Source organism: Zootoca vivipara, chromosome 8, assembly GCF_963506605.1.
Source record: "Zootoca vivipara chromosome 8, rZooViv1.1, whole genome shotgun sequence".
Lineage (NCBI taxonomy): Eukaryota > Metazoa > Chordata > Lepidosauria > Squamata > Lacertidae > Zootoca > Zootoca vivipara.
The window spans coordinates 72,367,383-72,385,037 of record NC_083283.1 but is presented as its reverse complement, the minus strand read 5'-3'; the positions used below and the strand labels follow the sequence as shown (position 1 = coordinate 72,385,037).

At 44.0% G+C, this 17,655-nt stretch overlaps 1 protein-coding gene across 1 annotated transcript in view; it reads right to left on the bottom strand.

Annotated features, from left to right (window-relative positions):
- CDH12 (cadherin 12) overlaps window positions 1-17,655 on the bottom strand; it is a 241,364-nt gene that overhangs the window by 20,367 nt on the left and 203,342 nt on the right. The window contains exon 7 of the mRNA XM_035126166.2: window positions 8,260-8,513. Coding sequence (XP_034982057.2) covers window positions 8,260-8,513 — 254 coding nt within the window. The remainder of the gene's footprint in view (window positions 1-8,259; window positions 8,514-17,655) is intronic.

Below are 17,655 nucleotides of genomic sequence, written 5' to 3'. Positions count from 1 at the left end.
GGAGTGTGGATTTTGCCTTGCAAATACAGAATGTGGAATGTTGATTGTAATTTAATAAGAATTCTATTTCAGCCTTCCACTATCTTCAGCTAGGCAAAAAATAACAGCAAATGCCACAGAGAGAGCCATAACAAACTGTGAGTACCTATTTGGTGATGGATTACTGAAACATTACTCATGCTGTTAACACTCATGTTTGCTCTGACAGAGGATCTGCAAGTCCGGCTCTATGATTTGCTGTTATATATTGCAGGGCGGGCTAGCAAATATTCCAACAGGGTTATTGTGGCCCATTTAAAATCCTTTCATGTCTTCCTTTTTCAAGAAATTTGGGTGCTACAGGAAACATTTTTTGAATAGTTTCACCTTCCATACACAGTCTAACTGACAGGGGTCAGCAAACTTTTTCAGCAGGGGGCCAGTCCACTGTCCCTCAGACCTTGGGGGGGGACTGTATTTTGGGGGGGAAATGAACAAATTCCTATGCCCCACAAATAACCCAGAGATGCATTTTAAATAAAAGGACACATTCTACTCATGTAAAAACACGCTGATTCTCGGACTGTCTGCGGACTGGATTTCGATGGAGATTAGGCTGGATCCGGCCCTCGGGCCTTAGTTTGCCTACCAATTGTCTAACATAAAGTAACAATTAACCATCTGGAACCATGCGGTTCCATTGCCCAATTGGTTTTCTTTCAATGCTCAATGGTATCTATAGTTGAAGGAAACCTGAGAAATAGATGCATATATACAAAGAGCTGCTTTTTACTTTATATATGCTTATGTTAAAATTCTAACCACCTCCCAAACTGCTGGGAAAACAAAACTTGATCTGTGCTCTGTTTGACAACATGCCACTACTGTGTTCTTTTGTGGCACTTTAATGAGACACATGCAGGAAGGATTGTGCTAATTTCACAACGGTTGTCATTGGGGAGCCTGTGCTTGAAGAGTAATTGTCACTGAGGTGAGAGAGGAACATTGCAACATTTCACCCATTGTTATTAGCGGCTGGCCCCTTTGAGCAACAGGTGCATTGCCCCACCAACCACAATTGGCCTTCAGCTGCTCCCCACCTGCCTGCCTTCTTTCTTACAACCAGTTCAGGGCGTGGTACTTCTGCTTAGTCTCAGTGCTGCCCCTTGCAGAATTCAGCAGGGCAGAGAATGGAGACAAAACTACACCCCCCCCCCGCCCAAAAAAGGGGGCTTAAAATACCCTTTATTAAAAAAACAGAAGCCTTTTGGTTAGGAATTGTAGGTGCAGAGATACCGAAGGAACTGGAAAGACTGTTTATGTACGCTACAACAGCTGCAAGGATGCTTCTTGCCCAGAGCTGGAAAAACGACAAGATAGCTACTAGGGCGGACTGGCAGAAGAAATTATTGGATTATGCAGAGATGGCAGGATTAACCGGGAAAATCAGAAATCTGGAGGATCAAAACTTCAACAAAGAATGGGGCAAATATATATATATATATATATATATATATATATATATATATATATATATATATATATTGTACTTGAAAGACCACTTGAACTCTTTGGCAGGCTTTAAATAATTATTGCAATGACACATAGACTTTGGATATAATGGAGAATGGTAAAAATAGATGGACTTACAATATGCAGTTTAAAAAGGTTATTCAAAAAACCCACAAAGGGGAGGAGGGAAGTTTCGGGATTCGGAACAATCTTGTGCAATTCTAATATTTGTAATAACATTATCTGTGCGAAAGAATTTGTATAATCAAATAAAAACTTCAAAAAAGACAGAGAATGGAGACAAAACTAGAATGAGTTGCCTCTGCCTTGGCTCTGGCTTCCCCTACTGTTGGCCTCCTTTCTGCCGTACCAGCCCCAATGGACAATAGCCATCTTCCTGGCTTAGGCCCATATTGTGATAGGTAACCTTGTTGGATGTTTTTCCATTTACACAGGCTAAGAAGTGCATGTGTCTGCACATGAAAATATCTTTCATCACTCAGGCAGACACCAAGTTTTTGAATGCTCAAATCCAAATGAGATGATTTGTTTGTTTTCTTTCCCTGCTGCTTTCATGACGAGAGATATGTCACAAGTTCTGCTGACCTGAACAAACACCATTTTACTGCGAGGGCCCGATGAGCAAAGCAATTATTGATTTGACAGGATGCAAAACTAATTTACATGGGTAGTCCTGCAGGGAGTGAGAAAACCTAACGCGGCTAATGCTTCCAAAATAGCAGTACATTTCATATTCCTGTTTTACCAAACAGCTCTACATAGGGGGGGGGGGGGGAGAGAGAGAGAGAGAGAGAGAATTTGCTGCATTCAGATTTAGAAGCACTTCCTAACTGTTGTCTACACATTTCATTGCTCCTCGCCATGCCCTTCTAAGATGCACTGTGCATTTTCTTAACAAATGCTCCTGTCATCTCCATTGTCAGCTTTGCATTTCTCATAATGAGCTAAACGGTTTATCAAGAAATGTTGATCTTTGAAAATGCTTATTCGATTCTAATGTTTCACAGGCTGCTGGGTTATGGGGGCAATGATGCTTGACTCAGAAAGTGGGGTGGGTGGGGAGACAGAATCATGCCCTCTGTTTTAATAACATCACAGATGTTTTGACATGATTTCCAGCGAATGATACAGGCATCTGAATCTGTTTTAATAAAATGGCATCAGTATAATGAATGAATTGAATATACATTGAGTTCCATGAAAACAGCTGCTTTGCCCATGCAATCCCATTCATTCATACAAAATAACATGGGGAAATGTATCTTGTTCACTACGAACTAAAATCTGTGGTGATTTCTGAAACTTCAGCATTTTTTCCCCTTCATTCCCAAGTACCAACTGCTACAGAATATGTACACAAAGGCCCCTTTAAATTCTATTCTACTGTATTGGTGTAGTGGGCTGCATGTCAAAGGCTACACATGGATCCTGCAGGCAGGATCCAATGTGCTCTGTCAGTGAAAGGCTTTAAGCTTCAAAGGGATGCAGGTGGTGCTGTGGTCTAAACCACCGAGCCTCTTGGGCTTGCCGATCAGAAGGTTGGTGGTTCGAATCCCCAAGATGGGGTGAGCTCCCGTTGCTCTGTCCCAGCTCCTGCCAACCTAGCAGTTCTAAAGCACGCCAGTGCAAGTAGATCAATAGGTACTGCTGCAGCGGGAAGGTAAACAACGCTTCCGTGCACTCTGGTTTCCGTCACGGTGTCCCGTTGCACCAGAAGTGGTTTAGTCATGCTAGCCACATGACCCAGAAAGCTGTCTGTGGACAAACACCAGCTCCCTCGGCCAGAAAGCGAAATGAGCGCTGCAACCCCATAGAGGCCTTTGACTGGACTTAGCAATCCAGGGGTCCTTTACCTTTACGCTTGCACAGTGAAATTCCTCTTTCTCCTCCCTCTGCCCTTACCTAAATCTGTTCTAGGGTTTCCCCTAATCAATAGACTTTAGGCTATTGAATTTCAGCAGCCCTCCTGCCTCTCCCCTTCTGTTTTAAGTCATTGTTGCAGGACCCTCTGTGACACTTGATTCAGCTCAGCGCCCAGTGCTGGTAAACTGGTCACACTCCCCTAAGCCTGCCTCGGGGGTGGGGAGAGATAGGAGGGAAGATCCATTGTATAAGTGTACGGTAAATCCTTGCACAGATGGACATATTAACTGGATACCACACACAATACGGAACAACTAAATTCTGAGACTCCTAAATCCTTAAAATGTGAAGTGAACCCGTGTCATGCATCTGGTACACATCCTCTCAGGATTTCTCAATTTCATCTTCATTCAGTGCTTGCCTCTCTATTTCTATATTCCTGACAGCTTTGATCTTCACCCAATAAACTCGTCCCTTCGCTGAAACTTTGACTGCTTTGATTCTATCCAAACAAGAAAAATAAACCTCAGCATTCTTGATGACTTCCTGCAAAACAGTTTTCCTCCTTCTCTATTCTTTAAATAAGTGGATTTTCTTTCTGCTATCATTTAGCTATTATCTTCTGATCCCCATATGTCAAAGCTAACAGATTTGAAAGTGCCTTTTTTGCCTGATAAAGTGTAATAAATTGCCAGGACTAGTGTTACTTCTGCTAATGTGAGCTGTTTTGAACTGCTTTGTTCTCTGGAGTTGTGCCATCTGCTGCAGAAAGCACAGATCTATCTTTTGTTCCTGTCTCCATTGTTTTGCAGATTACAGATTTGTGTAATAGGCATTGTGATGGCGAGAACTGTGCCTGGAAAACATCTCAGAGAAAATGAATTAATTTGCAATGAAACTATACTGCACAGCACATTATATTGCCTATTGCATATGAGAACACTTATTGTCTTCCACTGTCTTCTTAAGGACCTATTTTCCAGTCCCCCTCAACTGCATTATGCTTTACAAGTTCTTTCTTTAAAATATTATTAAAGTGACATAGGCCATTATTTACCCTGACAAGGCAAACTAGGTTTTAAAAAGCTAACACAGCATAATGGTTGTAAGACATACTTGGAAGTTGTAAGCACACACAACTGTTTGCAACTAATTTATGCTTTTGCTAACTTCTGTTTATTGACTTTTTAGTTTCAATTAGAGGAGATAAACCTTATGGAGTACTGAAATCTAATACATCAGTAACTAACAACTGCATATATTTTCTTTCCTTCTGTTAGGCCAATAGATAAATAAGCAGGATCAGCTTAATAAATAGGAAATGGGGGTCTTGACAATTATCCTTTTCAAATAAATGAATTGCAGTATCTCCGCATCAGCACTCCTACATATTAAAGCACCGAAGGCATTTTCTGCAAAAAATGCAAGAGTGCAGTCAAAACCTACAGACCTTTTGAAACCTTTAGAGTTCATTTATGTGGACCAAGAAGTGCCCTGGTTATTTAACCTAAGGGGGGGGGGGAACCAGCCTTCATTTAAAAATCAAGATTCTAGTCCTTATGGTTGCAGTGACGTTCACTTGAAACTGGGTGGTGGAAAGCAACTGTAAAGAAGGCCTTTTGTGGCCACAGTAATGACCCCAAAAGCTCTGTCTTCTCTCCACCTACACATTAAACACGGCTAGTAAAAAGCAATTTCCTAATCAAAAGCCCTTCAGCATTTTTCAGGCATCAGCTTTCAGACAGCATTTCCAAGCTAGTGTCAGTTAGGGTGATGCCATGCCTTTGGCCTTTTCCCATCACTGCGGTTTCTTTCCCCCTCTGTGGCTATCCAGTTTTAAATCTCTGTTGTTTTATGGGACAGATTGGAAGGTGCTGCTTTCAAACGAATGTGCTACAGCCTAGTCCAGGCATCCCCAAACTGTGACCCTCTAGATGTTTTGGCCTACAACTCCCATGATCCCTAGCTAACAGGACCAGTGGTCGGGGAAGATGGGAATTGTAGTCCAAAACATCTGGAGGGCCGAAGTTTGGGCATGCCTGGCCTGAATTTCCACCACGCTGACCTCCGTTCCATCTCAACCCTCCTGATCCATAGGAGAGAACATCTCATGGGCTCTATGTGAGTTTCCCTATATCTGCATCTAGATCTAATACAGTGGTACCTTGGTTTTCGGACGTAATCCGTTCTGGAAGACTGTTCAAATTCTGAAACACTTGAAAACCGAGACTCAACAGCCGGCCTCCGGATCTTGCACTCATCAGAAGCCGCGTGGCATGTTTTGAGGCGTGTTTGAAAACCGAAGCATTTGCTTCTGGGTTTACGCCGTTCGAAAACCAAAATGTTCGGCCTCTAAGACGTTAAAAAACCAAGGTACCACTGTACTTTTTTTCTAGAAAAAAGGTGCCAATACTACGTACCCTTGAGTACCCCAAGAAAAAAGCACTGTCTATATCTATATATGCTTTCCTTTCAGAAACTCCAAGTGTTGATCCATGAACTCATCCTTGGTTTCTCAGCAAAACTACCTGCTTGTACCCTTTTCCTGATCTGCCATGCCTCCTGCAGCTCCACTTTCTGTGCTCCCTTGCCTGCCAGGTTCTCTTTCCAATCAGGTCCTTAGTCTCCTTGCTTGTGCTCAATTCCCCATTCTCCATACTCCCTGTCCTGTTCCTCTGCCTCCACCCCCCCCCAAAAAGACCAAACAATTGTTCAATTTATATTTATCAGCTGTAGTTTGCAAAAGCTGTGTATCTGATCTTCAATTTTATCAGAATGTTTGTGAGTACCCCATGACATCACAGCAGTCAACCAATGCCTTGGGTTATGAGCGAGAGCAACAATATGGGGAGGGGGAACTGTGGTTATCAAGGCTAGCCCCATTCTCAAAAGCCTTTAGGTCAAATCCACCTGTTGCACTGTTGAAACCTAAGACTGATGATCAAACTCTTGGGTTTAGAATATGGGTCACTTTGCTCAGCCTCTAACAATAGACACAAGGCAGCAAATAGTTGATACTTACCGGTACCTTAAAGATCTTTCAGAGCACGTCTATCATCTTGACACTAAAATAATCTGATTTTTGGAATCAGATGTAGGATGCTTTACTGGAGTGAACCAAATTAAATGTGTCATAAGCCAATTTACTAAAGTGATATTTAAGAACTGCCTTGCTTTCATCAACCGTAAGCACATGGTTCTCTGTTGGACAGCTTATTATTTAAATTTAAATGAGGCACTGTATCTTAAGCCATTGATTGTTCATTTTCACAATAAGAGGGTTAAACACTGCCAATGAGCCAGAGCATGTAAAGCCAATAACCTAGCTTCATCCCTTGAAATCCAGATTTATTTTAAATGTTTTCAGGTAGATATTTTGTGTGGCATTTCTAAGCATCCTAATCCTAAATTGAATTACATTTGTGCTGAAGCACACTTACTCACAAACTTATTTGGGATTATTATTAGTGACATTATTAACAGAGGTCATTAACCTGCCACATGACATTTTAAAGAATTAAAGAACCAGGTCCTTGACTTGTGGGGCTTGCAAACTGAAAATAAAAATTAGGGAAAGGAAGAAAAGGGAAGGCAAATGTAGAAGAGAAAGATTATGCATAAATGTTCAGAAAATGATGGATGCAGTGTTTGGAGAGGAAGCTGGACATTTGAGGGATGGGCTGATCAGCTTATTCCATCCCCTTGTGGTCTCACTGACACTCACTCATAGCTTTGCTCCATCCTGTTTCATCCCTTTGCAAGTCATTCCAATCCATGGTTTGAGGGTGAGCAGAATGGTCATGTGTAAGAAATCAACAGAAGCCAGTTTGGGGATTCCCAAAATTCAGGGCTAGCCCACGACATTTTGTCACTGTGAGCAAAATGTGCTGAAGCTGCCTCTCTCTGTTACTCCCTGCCCACAGATCAGCATCCCTCCCTCTGCTACTGTGCTGCTGCTAGCCCCGCCATTGCAACTGTGCCCTCACCTATGGCTGTGCCCGCGCTGTCAACATGACACAGCTGTGAGGGCACAGTAGGTGCAGCAGTGAGGGCAGTGGTGCTGTCCTGGTGGCTTGAAAGTCCTGGTGGGGCTGGCAGTAGCACGAAAGCAGGGGATGAATCTTCCACCTGAGGCAAATGACCTCACCTTGCCTCATTCATGGGTCATAGAATCATAGAGTTGGAAGAGACCACAAGGGCCATCCAGTCCAACCCCCTGCCAAGCAGGAAATACCATCGAAGCCTGTCATATGCCTGTCAAGCCTCTGCTTAAAGACCTCCAAAGAAGGAGACTCCACCACACTCCTTGGTAGCAAATTCCACTGCCGAACAGCTCTTACTGTCAGGAAGTTCTTCCTAATGTTTAGGTGGAATCTTCTTTCTTGAAGTTTGAATCCATTGCTCCGTGTCCGCTTCTCTGGAGCAGCAGAAAACAATCTTTCTCCCTCCTCCATATGACATCCTTTCATATATTTGAACATGGCTATCATATCACCCCTTAAACTTCTCTTCTCCAGGCTAAACATACCCAGCTCCCTAAGCCGTTGCCAACCATCCCCTTCCATTTGTTAAACATTTTACAGACATACATTGACCCCTGATGGGGTTCTAACACATGCTTTAGACTGGAAGCCTTACTTTTGGGCTCCAGGACTTGGGAAACCTTTGTCATTCCACTACACTTGAAGTGTGGGATCCAGAAGGTTCCTCCAGATTGTAAATGCTCTGGATTCACCAGATTTATTTTTTTTCTTGGAGAAGGACCAAACTGCTAGCCCCTCGTTTTGAAAACAGAATTTAACTGTTCCTGAGGTTCATGTTGTTTTATGTATTTATATATCTAGTCTCACTGACAGTTTGGGAAGACAAGGAGCATTTTCTCACCTGACGACACTGCTGCCAACATCAAGGTCCTGGGCAGTAACAGCTCCAATAATGGTCCCGACCGGAGTATCTTCATAAACCTCCATTGTGTATAAAGGTTTGCTGAAAATAGGCGGTTCGTCCATGTCCAACACATTGATCTTCACCGTAGCAGTATCCTTGAATGGGCCCACAGAATGGAAGCGATGGTCAAGATGCACATTTGATGCCTCTACTTTAAAAGTGTATGCCTTCTTTGTTTCAAAGTCCAATGGCTACAATAAAGAGGAATGCAAAATACAACGTCAGAACAAGGACTTAAAAGAAGAAGTCTAAAACCACTGGATGAGAGAGAAAATATATATGCATATTTAAAATATTTAATAGAGGACCGTTTTGCTTAGTATGTTTATACTGAATATGCATTTTGGTTTTGGGTGGGGAGGAAGGGACCAATGGCAGACAGGAGGGCCTGCAGCTCAGTAGAACAGTATGTATTTTTCATACACAATGTCCTTAATTCAATCATTGGAGTCTCTCAGGGTTAGCCCATGTGGCCATCCCTGCTTGCAAAGCTATGAAATCCCAACTCCAATCATCATTGCTAATGGTCAGGGATGATGGGAGTTGTAGTACACAATTTTTAGTGGTTGCCATATCCGATACCCATGAATCAAAGGAGTTCAAGAAAAAAGAGCTAGGATACACCTTGGCCATTACATGTCTGAATTATGGGCCATTGGTTTGAATTCAGTTTGTGATAAATTTTTGGCGGCTCAGCAATACAGCAGTGAAATGTGGCCCTCTTGGTTCTTTTGGATCTCAGTGGTTCCAGTATCACCAACCACAATGCTCTCCATCACCTCTTCTCTCACACTCTGTTTCCCCAATCAGCTTGGTTTAATTTGTCAGAAAATATTGTTGTGGGTGGCAGGAATGGTTATCTGTTTAAATTTACTGAAAAACTATGGCAAAAAGAGCTAATTGGATGGTTGTCATTTTGGAAGAGGCATGCTTCCTTTCCCCAGCCACCTAGAGTGGCATGGGGAGAAGCTTTTGGCAGAAGGAAAGGCATGCTAGGCTGTGCAGACACATATAACATTCACGTATGCCACCCAAAATGCCAGCCTCTTCATCCTGCAGCCCCCCTTTATGTAGCAATAAAATAAATATTGAAGCATTCAGCAGGCGATTCTGGCGTTAGAGGGAACAGTGGATCAAAATACCAGCATGGTGGAAGGGGGAGGAATCAGGAGCTGCTTCAGTAATTATTTTTAGAAGTATTGGGGTGGGGAGGAAATCTCGAAGTTATGACCTGAGAATTCTATACATAAAGCCATGGATCACTGCCCACTTTACACCCTACCTTCCACCTCAATATGCCGTAATGAATGTTTTTATGTCTTATACTGCCTGAGGCTGACAAGCATGACAGAATATCTACGTATACTGTGAATCAATCAGTTCCACCATTCAGCATGAGTCCAGGTAATTTACCAACACGATGGTCTGAAATCTTTTTATTTGCCGAGCACAGTCTTGTCCTTGCTCAGTCATTCCTATCAGAACTATCATTTCTGTCCCACAACTACCCCATTATACGTCCAAAAATAATAATATGTTGCCTTTTTTTTTTTTTTTTAGATCACACACACACAAGAAGTCTATACGGCTACCCTGCTGCTGACAAAAAAGAAACAGAGGCTCTACAGACATTTAACTGGATTGGGCCACCTCATTTCTTGTGCTGGTTTACTGTGGATGCTTAGCTAGCAGTGACATCTCGTGGTCAGCTTTAGGAACATCACAAAAGCATTGTAGTTATAAAATGCATGGAACAGAGAGGAGATTAGAAGGAACTGAAATTTACAGTTTTGCAATGTACAAAAATTAATGCATATTTTTGAATTTTCTGTTGCAATTACCGGTAGTCATGTTCTACCAATATCCTACCTGCCATGAATCCAATCTCTGCTTTTTATAGCACTGACATCAAAAACAGGTTTATTATGAATTTGCAAGGGATTAATAGTCACTCTAAGAAAGGAACAAAAAAAAAACAAGTTTTGGAAAGTGTTTGAATAATGACTTTCCATAGGGATGCATTAAACCTTTTTGAGACATGTTGTTAGTCTGACTGATACTCCTTTTCTCTCAAAATTCCTCAGATGCATTGCCTGAGGAGATATATCCACATTCACCTCAAGTGTTGCTTCAGACCTGAGGAATTTTACAAATCTTAGCAAAATCCCACAAATGTCTCTGTTCGCCAGAAACCTCCCAAAACATGTCCAGATTTTGCTAAAGGACACACATGGTGACGACCTTAGATTCTGGTTATTCTGAGCCCATTGCATGACAATCTCCTGGTAAGCAGCAATTGGGGGGGGGGGAGTAAAAGGTAAAGGATCCTTGGATGGTGAAGTCCAGTTGAATTTGATTATGGGGTGCAGCACTAATCTCCGCTTTCAGGCCGAGGGAGCATGATTAAACCGCTTCTGGTGCACAGGACACTGTGATGTGTGCCAGAGCTCATAGAAATGTTGTTTACCTTCCTTCCTGTCACAGCAGTACCTATTTAGCAGCAATATGACTGGCTGGGGGTCAGGTGAGCAACAGAACCACACCTCATATTGCTGCTGCTTACCAGGAGATAGAGGGGGAGAGGTGAAGGGGTCAGTACTGTGCAAGTGCAACAGGGGTGACATATTGTGTCCAGCCACACCTGAACTGTTGAAAGTTTTTTCTACTCCTGGGGAACCTGCTGTACAGGAGGAGAAAATGGAGTTGCCTGAGAGCATGCAATAAATACTGCTAATTGATCTCTCTGCCCCTTGGGAACCTGATGTGGAAAAAGAGGTGCAGGAGGAGAAAAACTGGCTGGCTGTCAATGAGGAGCCTCCTCAAACTGATTTCTCCACCCTGTGGTTGTCTGCTGAAGAAAAGGGGATGCAAAAGGATCCTGCAGAGATGGAAGAAAATGAAAAAAACACACATCATGCATGGTGGGTAGAGAAAAAGGTTATCTCTCTCTCTTGCAGGATGCAGTAGTCATAGCAACAGCTTTGCCCAGGCAGGCTCACAATGTGACCCATGAGAGCAGCAAAATAACCAGAGTGTGATGAGAAAATCAGGCCAAATCATTATTGATAGCAGAAGGCAGGGCAAGGGGTGGCATGGCTTTGGGACCCAGGACCTGTTCAACGTCCCACAAGCCCCATGTTAACGGAATGGATCAAGCCAGGTTTGGACCACCTCAAACCTGTTCCATGGGAGTCAGCCAGTGCTGAACCTTGCTGTGGTACAAGCCACCAAGCAAGGTGTCACCAGGGTGCGACCAGGGTGCAGATTCCAACAAAGCAGATACCCCAAGCTTGGGGGTACCCTGGTCAATCCTTCCCTCAGGCCACTTAAGGGGGCTCCCCCATACTTTGTTGATCCTGTCTAATGCCATTTCCACCCTCATACAAACAATGGTTTTCTGCCTAACAAAGGACTCATGAGACAGCTTTCCCCCCACAAGCCCATCACACAGGGAGGATACTGGACAAAACCTTGCCCACCCAGTATTTTGCTGCAATCTATGGGCCACAGTGTCATCAGGCAAAGGCGTCTCGGACTTATTGGACACGGAAAGAGGCTTAAAAGAGATTAGACAGATTAGTGGAAGATAAGGGTGCAAGTTTCTGGGGCTCATGAGTGGGAGAATACTATTGAGTCTGCTTCTATCTGCTTTGACCCTGTGTAAGCAGAAAGCTGGATAAACGGGCCATGGGCCTGTCTCAGCAAAGCTCTTCCAATAATCTTACGCCACTGTATTTATTGCAATTTGAGATGAATTTAGAGAGCTCTCCTCAGTGAAGATATTTGAGGAATTTTCAAGGGGAGCAACAGGTGTTTCAACAAGGCTAGATGAATTTCTTCAGTGTTCATGCGCTGCCGAGTCCCAAAGTTGTTGCCAAATTTTGACAGAAGTGGGTTTTTAAAAGTGAATTTTAAGATTTCTGCTTGGGTAAAATGCCTGAGGAAATTTTAGGGAAACTAATTTCATAAGCTTGATGAACACTACAATCCTAACCATGACTAATTGAAAGGAAGACCTATTACTCCCAGGTAGATAGGGTTAGGATTGCAGCCTAAATTGCTCAGAGTTTTCTGAGAGAGAGAGAGAGAAGGAGATTAATCTACATCATTCAGAGGAAGAAGCATGAATGAACAAACCTATATTGCACTAATTGAACTCAATGAACTCAATAATGATGACAATGAAAGTCAATCCGATAGTCCTGATTTATTAGACTTCTGGTTCATATTTCAGCCTGAGATTATTCCTCAGGAGCTCTGTGAAGACATTTCCCATGACCTGTGCATTTGATTTATGTGGTGTGGTCTGTGTTGCATTGGTACCGTGTTTCTCATATTTTAAGGCATCCCCCAAAAATAAGCCATGACAGGATTTCAAAGGGTTGGTGAAAAATAAGACATACCCCGAAAATAAGCACTATCGCAAAGCCCCGACCGAGCGAGAGGCGAAGCCGCGGGACCCAGCAGGAGCCTCGGTGTCCCCTGTGCGAAGCCCTGAGACCCGGCAAGAGCCTCAGAGCGCATGCGCTAACCCCTGGGAGCCGCGGCAAAGCCCTGGGACCCGGCTGGAGCTTCAGCGCGCGCGCGCTAACCCCCGGGACCCGGCTGGACGCATAGCTGAAGCCGCGGCAGCTTGCAGGAGCCGCGGTGAAGCCCTGGGACCCAGCTGGAGCTTCAGCGCGCGCGCGCTAACCCCGGGACCCGGCTGGACGCTTAGCTGAAGCCGCGGCAGCTTGCAGGAGCCGCGGCGAAGCCCTGGGACCCGGCTGGAGCTTCAGCATGCGCGCACTAACCCCTGGGACCCGGCTGCAAGCCTCAAAGGCGCACGCGCTAACCCCCGGGACCTGGCTGGACGCGTAGCTCAGGAACCGCGGCGAAGCCCTGGGACCCGGCTGGAGCCTCAGCACACTGTGCTTGAAGCCCTCGGACTGCAACTGAAGCCGTGCGAAGCTCCGACCCAGCGGGACCCAGCAAGAGGTGCAGCTCTTCAAAGCCTGTTCTGTAAGTGCACTGAACTCTTGTTGGGCTAAAAACATTGAGCTTGCACGGTATGCATGCAATGCAGGAAAAGTTTGTGAAAAGCATGCTTTTATCATGTTTGTTTGGGCTCTGTTCTGCTGCTTTTGATCTCAGAAACCTTTCACTTGCTTGATGCACTTTATTAAAAAATAAGACATCCCTTGAAAATAAGCCATGGTGTGTTTTTTTGAGGAAAAAATTAATATAAGACGTGTCTTATAATATGAGAAACACGGTATCTGCTGAAACCCTCTGCAAACACTTGGGAGTTTGGTTGCCACCACATCTTGCCTGACATGAAGTTGACGATGGAGGTTCCTCCTTCGAGAAACATCTGAGGAAGTTTGAAGGAAGCCTAGTCAATCACATGGATGGCAGGCAGGAGTAAAGCGCGAGAAGCATGCCAAGGAGTTTGTTAAGCACTAACCAGAATTCTGATTCCTTCCTACAAGCATCCATTGTGAATATAATCAAGGTGCAACTAGTTCTGGATACTGGCTATTGCTATAAATCAGGGCTGGGGCACCATTGTCCCTCCAGATGATGCTGAACTCCAACTCCCATAATTATCAGGGCTGATGGGAATTGGAGTCCAACAACATGTAGACATCTATGGTTCCCCAGTTCTGCTATAAACAATTAAGTAAAATGGAAACCTGGGATTTTACTCCATCTTGTCTGTACTAATCTACTTTAGCACAAAATATGCTGATTTTTTTTTGGGGGGGTGTGCTTTCACGCAGACAGGGAGAATAGAACATTTTCTTTCAAAATTAAAGCAAAATCAAATCTTGAAGCAGAGAATGCAACACAGGCTGAAATTGATTGAATATGCTATTGCAATAAACACAGCACAAATACTGAGAAGGAAGTGTTTCTCTTCATTCACAGTCTCCGCACGGTGACAGGAGACACGCAGTGCTGTCTGCTATCTGTGAAGACTTGCACAGCTAAACAGTTTCTATATTTATCCACAGAGCAGGCACTGCATGAATAAGAACAGCAAGGCATTTTCCTATGCTGCATTATCAATGTTCTTTAGACCCCAGTGTAGAGAAACCTGTTCGCATTTGCTCTCTTTGTTTCAGGCCTGCATAATGTGTGACACCTGACCTGTCACATATTGCAAACCCACTATTTATTGTTGGCTTTTCTTTTGTTGGGGAGGGTACGCAGTCTCCAGAAGGTTATAAAACAAGAGGTTTGTTCACCCCTGTGGGCCAACATGCTTTGTTTCACAACCCATCAAGCAGACTTTGAAAAACTTCTGTTTCTTCTATCAGTACCAGCCCTTAAGGAAACAAAAATGTTCATACACACATTAATCACATAATACCAGAATTAAACGGTAGCAGATGGCACAGTGGGGCTGCACAGCTTACCTGATATCTCTCTGGCTGAATTGCTACTCCAAAGCAGGATGGAGATGGACAAAGGCAGCAGTGAGGTCAGCCTGGTGCAAATACACCAGAGGAACCAATCTCCTGCCAGCTCATTTGCACCTTGCTGACCTTGCCACTGCTCCATTCCAATGTGCAGCAGCAACTTGGCCTGAACCCCACTACAACTAAAACATTGTATTTAAAGGGTTTAATATTATTCCACTACCACTTGTAAGGATCAAACCTGTATGAATCCCAGGCAGTGATTCACTTGACTATGAATGCAGACTACGCCTACAAATGGGGATATCTATCTATCTGTCTATCTATCTATCTAATCTCCTTTTAGTTGGCGGGTTTGGTTTGAATCCTGCAAATGGACTTCAAAGGAGTCGTTTGAGGGTGTGCTGTCAGCAGCAGCAGCTTTGCATCCCTTGCTGGCACCCAGGACATGTGCTGGGAGTGGGGTGCGGAGGGTGAACAAAACCTGCCACACCAGTCAAGCATAGCTGCCAAGTTATCCCCTTTTTAAAGGGATTTTCCCTTATGCTGAATAGGCTTCCTCGCGAGAAAAGGGAAAACTTGGCAGCTATGCAGTCAAGCCCTCACCTCCGACACTGCCAGACAAGCACAGGGCACAGAGGGTTCAAGGGGCTGCTCTGCACACCTGCCAAACTGTCCAGGGTGGAGCCTGCCCTTGGCAGCCATATCCTCTCAATGCTGGCTGGATGGCCATTCAGCGAGAGGGGCCAGAGATGCTTTGGTAGGGCTAGGCTGGGCTCTGGAGCCCAGAGACCCCCAGTGGCAGGCAGGGTGAGATGGGGATTCCTGCCTGGGGGTGCTTGGTTCATGCCTACTCAAAATCATGTGCTTGGGGCTACGCCCCCTAGCCCTCCCCCCATGCTATGCCCCTGGCTATCAGCACCAATCAGCTCGTGGGCAAAGATAACACACATCCAAATGAGCTTGCTCTCAGCAGCACTGACAATGCAGTGATCCACTTCCCCACCCCTGTTCCAGGAAAACAAAAAGCCAGTTCCCCATGCATGCTCCAGGGAACAATCTGTTCCTTCATTGTTTCTCAGCTGTGGGGCACCTACCTAAAAGGCCTTGCTGTTGTTTTGGCATGGAAATATTATATATGAGCCCACATTCATACTGGTGGTAAGTTAATGAATTGTGAGTTCCAACCGGGGGGGGGGGGAAGAGCCCACCTTTATGCACTATTTAGGTGTACAACAAGCCTGACCAACTTGTGAGCAATTGTACCTAACACAGCCCACCAGTCACATATTGTGGCCTGGCAGGTAAATGATGTTCCCTCTGCTTTGCTGTCCTGGACAAACAGAAAATGCAAAATCTTTGTCGAACTGATGGTAGGCCTCTTTTGATAGTTGCTGGTGGGCTGTGTTCAGCTCAGTGGGTCACATGCTTGGGAGGCCTGGCGCTAACATATAAGAGACAGAATTAACTTTCTGAACTGTAAGAATCTATTTATCCACTTAGAGACCATAAAAGCTTATTGATTGTGATGCTAATAAGGCAGTAGAACTTGCTTGCTTCACTTCCTTTTGGCTGCTGTTTCACTGCCAACCACCATGTGGCACTAAAAGACACAAGATACTCAAATGGAAAGGCATTTGATCCTTTCTAAGAGATAACAGGGGTTGTATCTGGGACTCAAAGCACAAAGTCACAGAGTCAGCAGCCACATTATGAGATTTAAGATGTGCTACAAACATACCTCCCGCTTAGCAGTATTGGATTACGACAGCTATTTGAAAATAATGAGAGAAATAATGAGAGAACAGGGTTCTCTGTTTTTCACCAGCATATATGTTTTTATTCCTTCCTAAAAAAAAAACCCAGTGTATATATATTGTGGTTGTTTTTTTGCAACAACAGTGTGACTGACAAGTATTAAACTATAAACTTGCATTAGTAACAAGCCCAGATACTTTTTGGATCGAATGTTGGTTACCCCAGACCATCTCTAGTCAGTGATTTGCTTGAGAATAGGGAATAAAACGTTGGTCTTCTCAAATCCTAAGTCTCCGAGACTTTTTTCTTTTACATTTCTAATGAAGCATCCTAATTCAAACCTCTACCACAAACGTGCAGATCTGCATTTAATAGATTTCACACACTTTTGAATGTTGTGATAAAGTTCTTGTCAGTTACACACATTTCTTTAAATGTACTTAGAAATACTTAGAAGTTAGCCAGTCCTTAGACTCTCCTCTTTTTTCTTTCTTTTAACAGGCACTAGTTGAAAATGTGGTAGAGAGAGAGGAAAGAACAACAACACATGGCTGCCCAGCCAACTCACAAGGGCAGCCATGTTTTGTCTTATTCAATCTCCTTGGAAGCCTATTTTGGAGCACTCCCTGAGAGTGAGAACATGTCTTCATGTCCTGTTCTGCCTGGGGAGAATTGGAAGTAGATTTTCAAGCCATGTGGGAGGAACTGTGCACGCCAGCAGCTCCAGGTAAATAGTATGTGTGCAAAAAGAAATAAAGAGGCAATGTCAGCGCTTGAACTACTTTATCATGGATTCTGGCAGGAGTGAGGATTTTGAAGTGGGCTCATATCTCATCCTCATATTGGTCCAGGAGGTATGGATCAGGCAAATTCACTCTGGAATTCAAAGCCACCAAATTGCTCCCCCATCTCTAGAGCTATTTGTTCCAGTGGGGCACAGACCTTCTGCTGGCTACGTAAGGCTTGCTTTTAGTTCACACCTCCTTAACTGTTCTCTTAATAAACTCCAACCATTGCTGTCAGGCAAACAGACCAGGTGTGTGTCCCCAAGAAAAAGAGTTCCAAAGGCCAAGCAATATTCATATCTTAAATAGCAGGTAGTTTTATAGGCCCACTTTGTTGCCCTTACTTTTCTGGCATGTTAGCTGCTGAAAAATCTGTATGAATTGCC